Source organism: Sylvia atricapilla, chromosome 1 (genome assembly GCF_009819655.1).
Source record: "Sylvia atricapilla isolate bSylAtr1 chromosome 1, bSylAtr1.pri, whole genome shotgun sequence".
Classification (NCBI taxonomy): Eukaryota; Metazoa; Chordata; class Aves; order Passeriformes; family Sylviidae; genus Sylvia; species Sylvia atricapilla.
In genome coordinates this window covers 54149551-54163360 of record NC_089140.1, presented here as the reverse complement: position 1 = coordinate 54163360, position 13810 = coordinate 54149551, and the positions used below count along the sequence as shown (strand labels likewise).

Genomic DNA, 13810 nt, shown 5'->3' with positions numbered 1-13810 from the left:
GATATCTACTTTTACTAAAAAAAAGTCCTAATGATTGTGATGAAGACTGGGAAACAATGACTTTACTGCTAATCAGACTTGCAAACAGGTAACAAATAATTGGACTATTTGAATTACTTCTGTTTTTATTTTTCACATTTCTTTTAAAGAATCATATATTTTTAAAGCCTGATTAATGAGATTTGAATTTTTTGGGACTGTGTGTTAGAAGTATTGTAATGTTTTTCAAAATACTCCATTTTCTTTTTGGTTTCTATTTTTGCTTTTTTTGTAATCAAGTAAGTTTAAAGTGTCTGCCTACCTAAAGTGCCTGAAAATTGCAAAGATTTTCTGTGCATCTTACCTCTAAGCAGTTGATTTGGGAAATTTTGATTAACTTTCACTGTGTAATCAGGAAGACTTATCAGCTGTAAGCTGTTGGAACCTGGATAGTACTCAAGAGTAGTATATTAGGCTTATCCTCTTCATCTTGTCATTTATATCTCTCCATTTCTTGAGACAGAATATGCAGCTTGCTGGTCTTGAGTCTCCATTTGTTTTCATATTCCTGTGCTGCTCTATACTTAAACATTTTAGCTCTATGCTAAAACTTCCTTTAAGTACATGTTTAGAGCCCCTTTGGACAACATGAGTTGCCAAGAGGTTGCAGAGTGTAATATGAACATGCTAGATTTGACTGAGGTGTGTTGGCAGAACAATTAAACTTGGTAGCCCTTAATTGGAGGAGAAACAAAATGGACTTGAATTTGGAGATTTTATGCCTTTCTAAGCATATGCTTTTCATTGTGGTGGCAACAATGTTTTTTAACCTGTGCTGTACACAAAAATGTGTATTCATTTCTAGAGTGACTGTAATATAAGTACTACAAAGCTGCATTTTTTGGGCACTTTACCATAAAACCTAACTTCAAGGTATCTCCTTCTATAGGATTAATATAGTTATGCTGTGTCAAGATGCAGAACCAAATGTTAGTTTTCCTACCTAAAGCATATTCCTGTTGCTGGTGGGTTTATATTTTTCTCTACTGCTTGCAAAATTAGCACGGACCAGAACAAGTCTATTCAAAAGAGGATTCTGTAAAATTCAGCTGGTTGACAAACTTTTTGGAACTGTGCAAGAGGCTGTTTTCTATACAACAGGCTTCTGTCAGTGCAGCTGTGCTGGACAGGATTGGGAAAAGGTGCTAACGCTGACTGGTTTAGTTGATTTGGCAGAAGACATTAGCAAATACTTTATTATATTGACAAAACTATTCTTTTGCTGGTGAAATTGTTCTTCTTGGAGATGTTTCTCTGTAAATGGTTTTGCCTTCTAGTATGAAGTGCAGTTTGGTCTGGAAAGCTGCAGTTGCCCTATATTTGCAGGGTTTTTCCAGTACTTCTAAAACAATAAAGGGCTCTGGCACTGACGTGCCAAACTTTTGAAATGTGTTTGTAACACAAACAAGTATGAAAAGAGTGGAGACTGAGAGGTGGCAAATTGAAAAAAATAGCTTACTGAGAAATATGTGGGAGCTGACAGAATCCCTTTTCTGTTGTTGGATTGATATTCTTGCAGAATTCAGATCTGCTGTACACCTTCAGGAAGGTGGGTGTTTTAGCTGAGTGACACTAAATCTTTGTCTTTTTGCTGCTTCAGTTATCAACACACCAGCAGCAGCTAGAGTGCATTGACTTTTTTTTTTTTCCTGTTTGATTGAGCTACCCTTTTGTACTGGCATTTAGCATCCTAGCAGGAGGGCTTAGCTGTTTTTTCCACTAATATTTTTTCAGTCACACTCAGCCTGAATGTCCAAAATACTGTGAGTTTAGGAACAAGAAAAAGTTGAAATTTAGTGCTTTTCTGAAACACTGTGTTCCCATTCTTTGTTCAATATGAAGCATATAAAAAAAGTTTAATGAACCAGTCATAATTCTCACTTTGATATTAAATATTGACTTTCAGCAGTGCCTGAAAGTAATGTTTTTCTTGTGCCTTCTCACTCTATTTCTTGTTCTTCCATCTAAGTAACAGTATTTTGTATAAAATTGAAAACTTCAGAATTTTGGGCTCTGTCTTAATGAATAATACAATATCAGACAGAGAGCCTGTGAGTTGTAAGATTTAACACTGGGTTAATTTACAGTGAATGAAACCAGATTAGACACTGAAAATCCTGGATATGAACAGCACAGTACAACTCTGAAGACACTTACTGATGGTTTAATATTTATTTTTCAGTAGCTATTATGCTTGGACTGGTGCCTAGCTAAGTTAACAGAAATAAAGCTGGAAGATTTTAGGCATCTTAAGAAGCCATGCAGCAGGCTTTTGCAAAGCAGTGTGTATTGTGTTTGAGTTGTAATAGTCCAAAGAGAAGAGTTTGATAATGAAAAGATGAAATATTTTGTTACTAAAAATTCCTTTGGTTGTTTCCAAATGAATTATTTTTTAGGGAATCTTCTGTCTAATAGAATTCTTATCTGCTTTATCTTGTTTTGTTAATCTTTTTTCCTTGCCTGATGGACTTACTTCATGAAGATTGCAAGAGTTTTTCTTTGTTTGGTTTGTTTCATTGTTTCAAATGGTGAGGTTTTGTGATTTCACCAAAGAAGCAAGTATAACTAATTAAAATGGTGAAAAGATCCAGTGTCTTTGTTGTGCCCTTTCATGGTATTGTCTGTGGGTGTTGTTAGATTTGTAGGAAGATTGTAAGTAGCTGCTGTTGACCTGAAAATGTGTTCCAAGTAAGCATATGGTTTTCATTACTTGTGTTTTTAGAATACTGTTTTAAAATAAAACAGTCGGTAGCTAGCAAACAGAAAGAAAACAGTCTTGGGTGTAGAAGACACAAAGTATTGAAAAATAGCCCGTTTTTTATAATTTTTAGAAACCAAAATAGTGTCAGTATCTGGCAGTTTTTCATGTACCTGATCATTAACAGCATTTTGTGTCCCAGTGTTTATACCAACAGCTAAAGCCATTGATCTACAAGTTGTCTTGTAGAGAAAACTTGGACATAGGAAGTAACAAATGTGACTATGAAGTAAGGATGTAATGAGAATAGGTTTGTGGATAAATCTTGTAAGTAAAAGATCTTGTAAAGAGAAAAGAATAATCTGTTACAGATAGTACAAGAAGTAACTGTTAAAATTTTTGCCAAAAAATATTCCTATTAAACATTTAGAAAAGTTTTCTAAGAGAGAGGATGGCTTTCTTTTCCAGTAAAGTCCTTGTGGGTATGGCAAAGTCAGGATAAGGATAGTTAGTGCCATGGTGATTGTGTCTTATGGTGACCTGACCACCATTTCAAGAGGAAAATAGGAGACCAAAATTTTGTAACTTTTTAAAGAGATTGCATCTTCCAAAATTATTTTATGGAACTGCAACTATAAGTTGCTTATTCATATAAAACGATATTCTTTGTGCAATAAGAAGGGGTGCTATGTATCATGTGCCTGCTCAGAATATATAATATATGATTGTTTGCCAGTTTATTTCTGTCAAATGAAATTAATGACCTTAAAATATATGGGAATGAATTTATTAATGAATTGAATTTCTTTTAAGATTAAAATGGAAAAGAATAAATATCTTTATTTCTAGACCATGAATTTTATCCCATCTCCTCAGTTTACATGTTTTGTGTGTGTAGACTAAACTAAAATCAGGCTCAAAAAATATCACTGAAGTTACTGAAATGGTTGAAACGATGGCCTGGAATTTTAAGACTATGCTGGATTCCATATGACTTAATCCTCTTTGGGAATTAAACTTTACAGATTTGTTTTGAAAATTTTTGAGGAATTTTTTTTGAAAGTTTAAAAAGCAATTACATACTGATTTTGAGTTCATTTGGTACATTTCTCCAACTTCTGCCCCTGAGGCACTATGTATTTTGATCTTAGAGGGAGAAGTCAGGGTCGTGGTATGTATTCTCAGCCATGAACATGCAACCCTCAGGGGAAGTGTTTGGTCAAGGTCAGCTCCTTCACTGGACACTGCTGCACAGATTTGTCTGTCAACATAACTGTGTACAGTCACAACAAATGGATGTCTGTTCAGGTAATATCCACTTTAGAATGTACATCACCTGTTTCAGATGAGAAATAATTGTGTAATTAAGTAATTACCTTACATTTCTGTCATGAGGTCAATAGATAATTGTGTCCTTATCACAGGACTTCTCTGACGCTATCCTAGCACTACACTGCTTTGCTATAGCATCATAAATATTCACAGAAAATACACCTTGCGGATACTTCTTAATTTTATATGAGTTTTTGCACTATAAGAAGTAGTAAGATTATTAGTATCTGTTAAGCTGAAGTGTGGTGTCTTTCTGTTGACTCCTGACTGATTTCCAGATTAGCCAGGTATTTCTCACAAATGTTTGCTCCCTTACCTTAGTTGTAATAGTGTGGCAGAGTTGGATGGGTAGAGCAGTCCTAGCAACATAGGTAAGGACACACAGAGGTTAAGACAGACAGCTTGCTTCAGTATTTAATTTCTGTGCAAGTTTTGAAGCCTGGATGTTCTGGGGAAATGCCATTGCTACACTGCTGGGAGGAATTCACTTCACTATTTTAATATTAGCTTTCAGTATATAAATATTTGTAGTCCTAATATCAGCTGTGTCTGTACCAAGCATGGAACAAGGAGTGATTTGTTACTTTTAAGTGTGTTCAGCTGGGAATATTTTTGTAAACCCAGAACAGCGATGGGGAATTTGGGTGTCTATTAGCCTCCTTTAAGATGGGGAGTAAAGTTTGGGTACCTAATCTCAGTGTCATCTAAAAGCTTTTAATTGAAATTTTGTTTTCAGAAGTGGTCATCATGACACATTTAATTTCTTAGATCATGTAGAAGAGTTACCCCACTTAGACAGGGAAGTTGCTTCTGCCTTGAAATTCAGAGAGTGACAACTTAAACTTTCACTGACTTAGCAAAAGAAAGTGATAGCATCTCTTGAGTAATTACAGTTTGCTCTATGGAGGGAAGGACGGCTTTCTTGCAACTTATATTTGGCATGTTATAAAGCTAGAAAATATGGCCTAGAAGTTTGCAGGCTGATTAAAAGCCTTTTGAAAACCAAACTTGTGTTGTTTGAAATGACCTGTGGCTGTGTACCAGAAGTGTGGTTGGTGCCATAAGAGGAGTTGTGTGAGGCTGGCTACCCAGATCACATGAAAATTGAATGGAGTTGAACAACTGGCAGAGGCTGTTGTTTATCCTCTTCTAGACTTTCAGTAGCTAAATGTTAGCATAGCGTTTTGTGTTTGATTTAACAACTTTTTTTTATCTATGCCTTTCAACTTTTAACACCTGATTTCATTCAAAAACCAAGGTTAGACTGTCTAAATCAACATGTGTAAAAGCAACAAATATTGTATGCATTTGCAATCATCAGTTGGGAAATGAAATGTTTTTATCAAATTGGTCAGATTTTATGCTTGCTGACTTAAGGCTTATTTTTTTTAACATGCTTTCATCTCTCTTGACAGTGTGCTCTGACTTCACCTTTCTTGTATCTGTTCTGATCTCCTGTAAGCCTGCCTGTTCAGGAAGTTGTACTTCCTTTCCTTCTGACCAACACATGGCAAGCATTTTCTGAAAGTCGTTACTCGTTTTCCTAATGCATTTGGCAGCTCTGACACTGCAAAGTTTCATATAATGCGTCTGTTAGATTTTGGCTTTTGTCATCACAGAGAATTGCTTGTGTTCTTCTGCTTGTTTCATTAATCTTTATTAAGTAAAGATGTAAACTGTCTTTAATTGAATATTTTCTTTTGGCAGTAGAGCAAGCCAAAAGGTGTTTCTCATTAATTTGTTATTCAGCAGGGATAGCCATCTATCTGGATTGAATTTGTGACAATGTTTAGTTCCTATTTGTAGAAATGCCTATGTTGAACATATTTTTCTATGTTTTGCTCAGAATATCCTATACAGTCTTTGTAATGTTATTTGTCATCTGGGAATTGAACTACAGGGAATTGGTCTGTGTTGACAACATGTATCCGTATTGGTTTTTCCTATCCTTTTAGTACAATGTGTTTTATATTTGGCCTTATAAAGTTTTATCATGCTATCAAATCATGAAGATGTGCAGAAATTACGGCTTTTGGTTTTCTCTTGCATGTGGTACAAATATTTTGAACAAATATTATGAATAGGTCATAATGAGAAATGCTCACCTTTCTTTTTATGACACAGAAAATCATACTCAGGCTGTCCTGTGGATTTAATCATTAGCTTGAAAGCACATTGTATTGAAAAAGTGAGGATAACAATTTTAGGTGTCGAATGAGTGTTCGTTCTCCTTTTCCAGTTTCTGTGCACTTAGTAATTTTGTAGGATTTACTTCTTTCTCAGTTGTTTTTTTGAAGGTGCAAATTGATTGTGACCCACTATCCTGGGCTGTTAAATTTCATGAAATACAAATTAAATTCACAACAAGATGAGAAATGTAGAAACATTTTTTTTAAAATCTTCATAAAAATCCCAAATGAATCTAAACTTACCTATGTGAAAATACTTCTTTTAGAGTGATTTCCCTAAAGTGATGATATTGCAACACAGCAGTGCCTGTTTATCCCAGATGCTTTCAGGCAGCTTCTAGCCAAAATGAATTGTTTTATACATGTTAGGAATTCTGTCATCATATCATCAGTAACTCATAGGCAATGAAATAAGGTGTCCAAATGTGTGTTCTGTACATATCTTGGAATAGCATAGAATCTACAAACACATGAAATTTTGTCTGGGACAATGATGTTTAATTGGTTTGCCTGCTTTCTAAAAATTTATGAAGAATGTCTGCCATAAATGTATCTAAAAATCCCACTGTCATCTGGCAAAAATGAAATAAAGCTATGTTGTAGCTGACATGGTATTAGAAAATTAAACCTGTAAGAACACATTAGTCTGTTTTTCTAACAGAGGTCTTTCTGGAAACAGGTTTGGGTTGAGTGTTTTTGGCTAGCATTTTTAAATCTAGTATGATATTTTTGGACATTTTCCAAATTGGGTAGTAACACTTTTGTGCAGCAACTTTTACTGTTACTACTTTTTTTTTCGTAATCTTCAGCCTGACCTTTCTTGCTTCATAATATTTATTTCTGTGTCTCAGAACAGAATCATTTAGAGCAGATTGTAAAGCAAATTATGTCTCTCTTATGTGATAAATATATTGACCATTTAAAAGTGGATAAACTAACAGTAGTTTGTTATGACATGTTATTTTTTTCTCCAGACTTTTGTCCCATATGATGCCTGAAAATATTATAATTTTTCCTGTGTTATGTTCCAAACCTTGAGTGCCATCACATGGCTCCTGCACACTAAGCCCAGAACTATAGGCTGTGTTAGAAGTAACTTCCATGTTTCAGAATAATTTGCCCTTTTATCATGGAGGAATGTCCCACCAACCCTAGAAAAGTAGATAAGATTTATTTCCCATTGACAAATGTCTTGTGGTGTATTAATACCAATGTAATTTAATTGGATAATACCAGCAATCTCACTCTTAGATTTAATTGGAATGTGTATATACTGCCAGTATTCACAGGAAATTTATATGCTTCAATTCATTTTACCAAATAAATCTTCAGTCAGCTGCAATTAATGTCTTGCATAAAGTTTTTTCTGCTGCTATTCTGTTACTATCCCAGGTAGTGATGAGTGTCTTAGTGCTATTATAATTTACTGTTTATCTTGACATGATTATTTTTCAGTTTTGCTAGAGAAATATTTTTAGGCACCTTTAGTCTTCTCTTGTTGCTCCATATCAAAGGTTTGGTCATCAAGCAGCTGGAGACATTTTAGAAAAGATGTGAGGTGCATTATTACATATTAGCCACCTTATTTTATAAAACTTTGTTTTATTTACCCAAATATTAAAAGAAAAGTAGATGCAGGAACAGAAAGATATTGATTTTTTTAAGTCACATTAAACATGTCTCATTTTGAATATTCATACACTATGTAATGCTGCAGACTTACAAAGAGTGTTTTGGAGATCTTGGTTAAGAAAATTCTTTAAAACTTTTCATGTGCAAATTTATCTTTACTGGCTCTATTTAGCATCCTCTGTTTTTCAGAACTTTCAAATTGGTTAAATTCTCTTTCGTCCTTCATGTTTGAGGTAAGAGTATAGTATTGCAGGTGGAAAGCTGTGCATTTGCTTTGTATGCCTCTGGTAAGGGCCCATGTTTCCCTTAAGCTGACACGAAGTATCCAGTGTCTGTCCTTTCATACTTCTCATACCAAATTAATTTTTCTTGCTCAGAAAAAGCTTCAAAATGGTTTCTACATTCTTTTTTGCAGAAGGTAGACTTAGCTGCAGGGTCAGAACCGGAAGATTTATGTGTGACTATGCTGAGTAAGCAAATAGTCCTTTAGTGCTGCAATCAGTGGCACAGGGTCTAGCAGGAGGCCTGTCACGAGTGGTATCCCCAAAGTTCTATTACTGGGCCCAGTATTGTTCAACTTGTTCATCTTGTTCACATCATCAGTGACTCAGGTGAAGGGGCAGATGCCTCTTCAGCAAGTTCACTGGTGACACAAAGCTGGGAGGAGTGACAGATACCACAGGGGGCTGTGCAGCCCTTCAGAAGGACCTCAGCAGGTTGGAGAGGGGCAGAGGGAAATGTCTGAAGTCCAGTAAAGGCAATTGCAGGGTCTTGATCCTGGGGAAGAATAACCCCCTGCACCAGTACAGGCTGGAAAGCAGCTCTGCAGAGAAGGACCTGTGGGTCCTGGTGGACAGCAAGCTGTCCATGAGCCAGCAGTGAGCCCTTGTGGCCAAGGCAGCCAATAGTCTCCTCGGGTGCATTGGGAAGAGCATTGCCAGCAGGTGGAGGGAGGGATCCTGACCCTCTGCTCAGCCCAGGTGAGACCACATCTGGAGTGCTGTGTCCAGTTCTGGGCTCCTCAGGAAAACAGGGAGACGGAGCTCCTGCAGTGGGTCCACTAGAGGACTACAAAGGGACTGAACCCTCTCTCTTACAAGGACAGGCTCTGGGAACTGGACCCATTCAGACTCAAGAAGAGACAACTGAGAGAGAACTTCATCAGTGTCTTTAAGCACCTGAAGGGAGGGTGCCAAGAGGATGGAGCCAGGCGCTTGATGGTGCTAAGCAACCAGGCATGAGGCAATGGGAAGAAATTGATACACAGGAAGTTCCCTCTGAATATGAGGAATAAGTTCTTTACTGTGCTGTTGACCAAGCACTGGAAAAAATTGCCCTGGAGGGGCGTTGAGTTTCCTTCACTCCAGATACTTAAAAACCACCTGGACACAATCTTATGCCATGTGCTCTGGGATGACCCTGCTTTAGCAGGGAGTCTGGACCAGATGACACATTGTGGTTCCTTCCAATCCCACTCATTCTGTTATCCTGTGTGATTCTCTGTTTCTGGCAATTCCATAAGCTTGCTAGGCAGATTAAATAATGCTTTGACAATAGCAATTTTTAGGAAGCACTTGGAGATCTAACTGGAGATTATTGTCTTGTACTCAGTTTGATTGTGAAACTGATGTACCTTTTGCAGTAGAGAATACTGGCTCATACTGAAATGATTTTGAATTCTAGACACGTGAGGATGTGAAAGGTATGAGAAAGAAATCATGTCTGCCTACTGCAAGGTATAGAATGGGGATTTTGGGAGTTGGATAGGGTTTTAGTATGGTGCAACTTTCTTTTGTTCCTTGCAGATTCTGTTTTATACAAATCTAAAACTTTACATGATGAGATTTAGAATATAGGATGCTGCCTGTCAAGCTGAAATGATTTAGAAAAAACTCGGTTTTATTAAATTAAAATTTAAATTCTTTTATCTCTCTGAAATCTGTTCCCCAAAATAAAAATACCTACACTGTACTTAAGGATCTAAAATAAATTCTTTGCTGATAGAGACTATTTAAATGTTGACTTGTTGAATATTTAAATGTAACTTGTATCATTGGAGATGGTGATAAGCTCCACTAAAGGGGAGCAGGAGTGTAATCAGCTGCCTTATCTTACCTTCCAAGACCATCACTGTTAAATCTATTCTCTCTGTATTCAACTGGCCTTATCTTTTTACCATAAAGTATTTTTCATTGTATCTAAACTTTAAACCACCAGCTACATTTTATTTAACAGGAGCCTGTATTTAGGTTTGAGGGTGTAATCGCAAATCTACACTTTTCACACTGAATTAATTATTAGAGAACACAGGATATTCAGACAAACATAATCTTTAGGTGGCATTTTTATCTTCAGGGGGTTATTTTATATATATGTACACATGTGTATATGTGTATATATTACAGTTATTGTAAAAATTCTATGCCAAGCTGGATATTTTCTCTTGACTCTTCTTCAAGCTTTTTGTGTTTGTGTTCATAGTTGTTTCTAGAATATCTGCACTTGGTTGCTCCATTGACCATGAACCATTAGTTTTTGTCTGGATAATGAGATCTGTCATTTTTAGCAATAGCTATTTCTCATTTAACTCTACTTTTTCCTACAGGAATCTTGTATATACATAGTTCCTGGGGCAGATTTCCAGTGACAACAGATTTTGTTCCCACACAGTCTTTGTCCACTCAGAATTCAGATCAAAAGCAGAATTATGTATTTTTTTCTTTTTAATCTATTGTGACCTATGAAGAGTAATTAAACACTCCATACAAGTTATAAACTTAACCAGAGCTTTCTGGTTAATAATGCCTTTTATTTTGAAACCTGGCTGTTATAATGTGTGAAAAGGAGTTTAAAAGTTTTATTCATGAAACTCCTCTAGGAAAATGCTGATCTTGTTGCCTGAATTCAGTGTTTGGGAAATGGATGTTTGGCCTTACCAGAAGAGTATTGCAAAGTGTTGTACCGTTGTTCTGTCTACATACTGAATGTTTAATTTTCAGATGTTTGGTGTTCATGAAAACATTTGTGTGAGTAGATGTGTTGAGATGTCTTTTCTTTGTTAGTAATTGAGGCCAGTACGTAGTTCTCACTTACTTCAATATGCTTTCCACTATTCAATTAAAGTTGTTTTGAGTACTTTTTTTTATTGAGCAAGATTTTGTTTTTGAAGTGGCCCCACACTCTTAACTGGTTTTAATTCTACAGTTCATTCCAATGAGATAATGATATATGCCTAGTTAGAGCTCTTTGGAACATTTTTGGGAGGATCCAGTATATTTTATTTGCTAGTCCTCTTATATTTGAATACACTGTTCTTTGCTGCAAACTTAAGAGTGTAAATATGAGAGGAAATGCCTTGAATTCTCTAGGATCTCAAAGTTGGCTGTTGTCAGATTTCAAATAAAGCCAGGCAAACTGGTAGGTTTTTTCTTATCTCTGGTGAGTAGTAACACAGATTTGACCATTAGAAAAGCGTTGACTCTTTTCTTGCAAGTTGTTTGTTTCGAAGCTACAGTGACAAAGTCAGTGAATTGGCTGTAGTATTCTGATATTCCCTGGGACACTGAGTGTAGAAGTTGAGTTCCTCCACAGCTTTGCACAACATGGATCTCATGTTTCCAGAAAAAGATCAGGCAATTGACATAATTTGTGGTATAATGGGGAAATATGTGTGGTAAGTAGATATTGTCTTGCTTGGTATGATTTATCAATTGGAGTAACAAAGTGCTTTAACTCTGATTTTCAGTCATCATAATCCTCTCATGCTGTACACATAGGAGTAATTTATGAATTATGCACATAACAGCATCAGTCCAAGTGGAGGAACCGAGGTAGATTACCTCGATGAAATATGATTTTTAATTGTCTCCTTTAATTTACAAAGCCAATGTTTAGACTGTCATGACTACTGAAGAGACTGTCTGTATATAAAGATTTTCCCAGGCAGATTATGAAAAAGAATCTAGGAGATTCAGGAATTTTTACCTTGCAGTATATATTGATATTATGTAATTCTAATACTGTCCTCACAGATAAGAATTAAACAGAAATGCTGTTTTAAAACTACAGTTAAATTAAAGTTAAAGGAATCTTGTCTGTGACAAAAATCTTGTAACTGCTCCAAGGGATTTCTCTTAGAGCTATCAGAAAAGAGAGCATGAGAATAGCTTCAAATGGACTTCCTCTTTGAGAACAAGGGCTTAAATATGATTATTGAGGGCTCTGATATTATTAGAAATAATAGAAACCATCAATCAAATATGTTGCTCCTTCCCTGTTGACTGCTAACCCTTTGTGATAGTGGTCACTGGTTCCAGTGACCTCCACAGCTGCTTGTACAAGACCTTCTCAGTTGGAAGATTTGTGTTTGTTGTTTTAAGAACATGATGACTATAGCAAAGAAAAGTAAGACATCATCCTTCTGGCTACAGTTGTTTATTTTAAGTTAATTATACAAATGAACAGTGTATTTAGGTAGTTCAGTAAAAATTTGCAGTATTTTGGATTTTATTGCTGCTAACTCTTGGCAAACAGATTGTAGGTACTTGCTAAAGCCTTGCCATTTCTTGTAAACAGTGTTTTGTTTTGAAGGTAGCTCTGTTTAGATACAGAATAAAGTAACAGAAATGAGGGGGGAACAATTCATGTATCCAAACCACGGTGTCATGCTTTTATTATTTGGGAGTTTGGGGTATTCAAGGTGTCCTTATGGCAGAGTGGAGATAACACAGGCGAGATGGGCCCTGTTGGACAGCAGTTGTAAACCTGTAGAGATAACTGTAGATTCTCTGAAATGAGTTCAATCTCAGCTGATACAGTGAATTAAAAAGGAATATTTATCCAAAAGGGATACAAGTCTGTCTAGAATTAAGATCAAACACATCCTCAACCTACAGAGGATAAGCTGAAATCCTTAACTCTTAAAAATGTGCAGGAATAAATAGAATATAATAGAATTCACTGGTTGTACAATCTGGACAGTTTGTTAACAAAAGCTGAGGAGCAATAATAGTTTATGCTGTACTTGTGCTTGATTGAATTACTAATTGTTCTGTTTCTCTTTTAGGTTATGGTCAGACTGGTCCAGTGGTTCAGAGAGGTGGATATGATTCCATTGCTGCTGCTGTTTCTGGTCTCATGCATATCACAGGGCATGAGGTATAGTGCACAACTTACAAATTTCATAGAACCTTTGTGCTGTATACCAAAGCTGGCTGCTGCACGGAACAAGTCAGCCTATGCTAACACATTTTTTATGCAAATCCTCCTTGGATTCCAACAAGAGGCCTCATCTCTGGGAATCAAAGAAAATAATAGTACTTATATACTTCAGGTATGTCACTCCAGGCACATGAAGAAAAGTGCTCAAGAAACAGAAAATTAAAGAATAAAAAAAAAATCCTGAATCTCCTGTGAATAAATTGGCAATGATGCTAAACTGTTAATGGCCACTTGTAGTCACTTAAGAGTGTAGACTTAAGTGACTTGTAGTCACTTCAAGAGCCTGTAGTAGACACGTTGTTGACAGGTGGATGATAGAACCATACCTATGAGTGTGAAATCTCACTGATGCTTGGATATTGATATTCCCTTTGTAAAAGCAGGAATTGTGAACCAATCTAGATAAATCTGACAAAAACTGGATGCTTTTCTGTCATTCTGCCTGCAAATAGGCAGACAGATGCCATGCATTTCTGGAAAAGATTTATGTACTGCCTATTCCTACTGACACCTAAGGTCTTTGGTAGTAGTGGCAGTGCAGGAAGCATAACAGTAGTTTAATATCTGGATCCTAGAGGTACTCAGAATATATGTCTTCACCTCAGAAGAAGGCTGGTGAAATAAGCATTTAATGAAGCTGTCCTGAGTCACCTACAGATGCAGACAATGTGGTCCCCAAATGTTCCTTTTACGTGAGGTC

General features: G+C 36.2%; 1 protein-coding gene across 4 annotated transcripts in view; it reads left to right on the top strand.

Moving 5' to 3' along the window:
- Nucleotides 1-13810, top strand: part of SUGCT (succinyl-CoA:glutarate-CoA transferase) — a 315880-nt gene that overhangs the window by 25005 nt on the left and 277065 nt on the right. For all 4 annotated transcript variants that reach the window (XM_066323055.1, XM_066323063.1, XM_066323071.1 and 1 more), the window contains exon 7: nucleotides 12956-13047. In XM_066323055.1, coding sequence (XP_066179152.1) covers nucleotides 12956-13047 — 92 coding nt within the window. The remainder of the gene's footprint in view (nucleotides 1-12955; nucleotides 13048-13810) is intronic.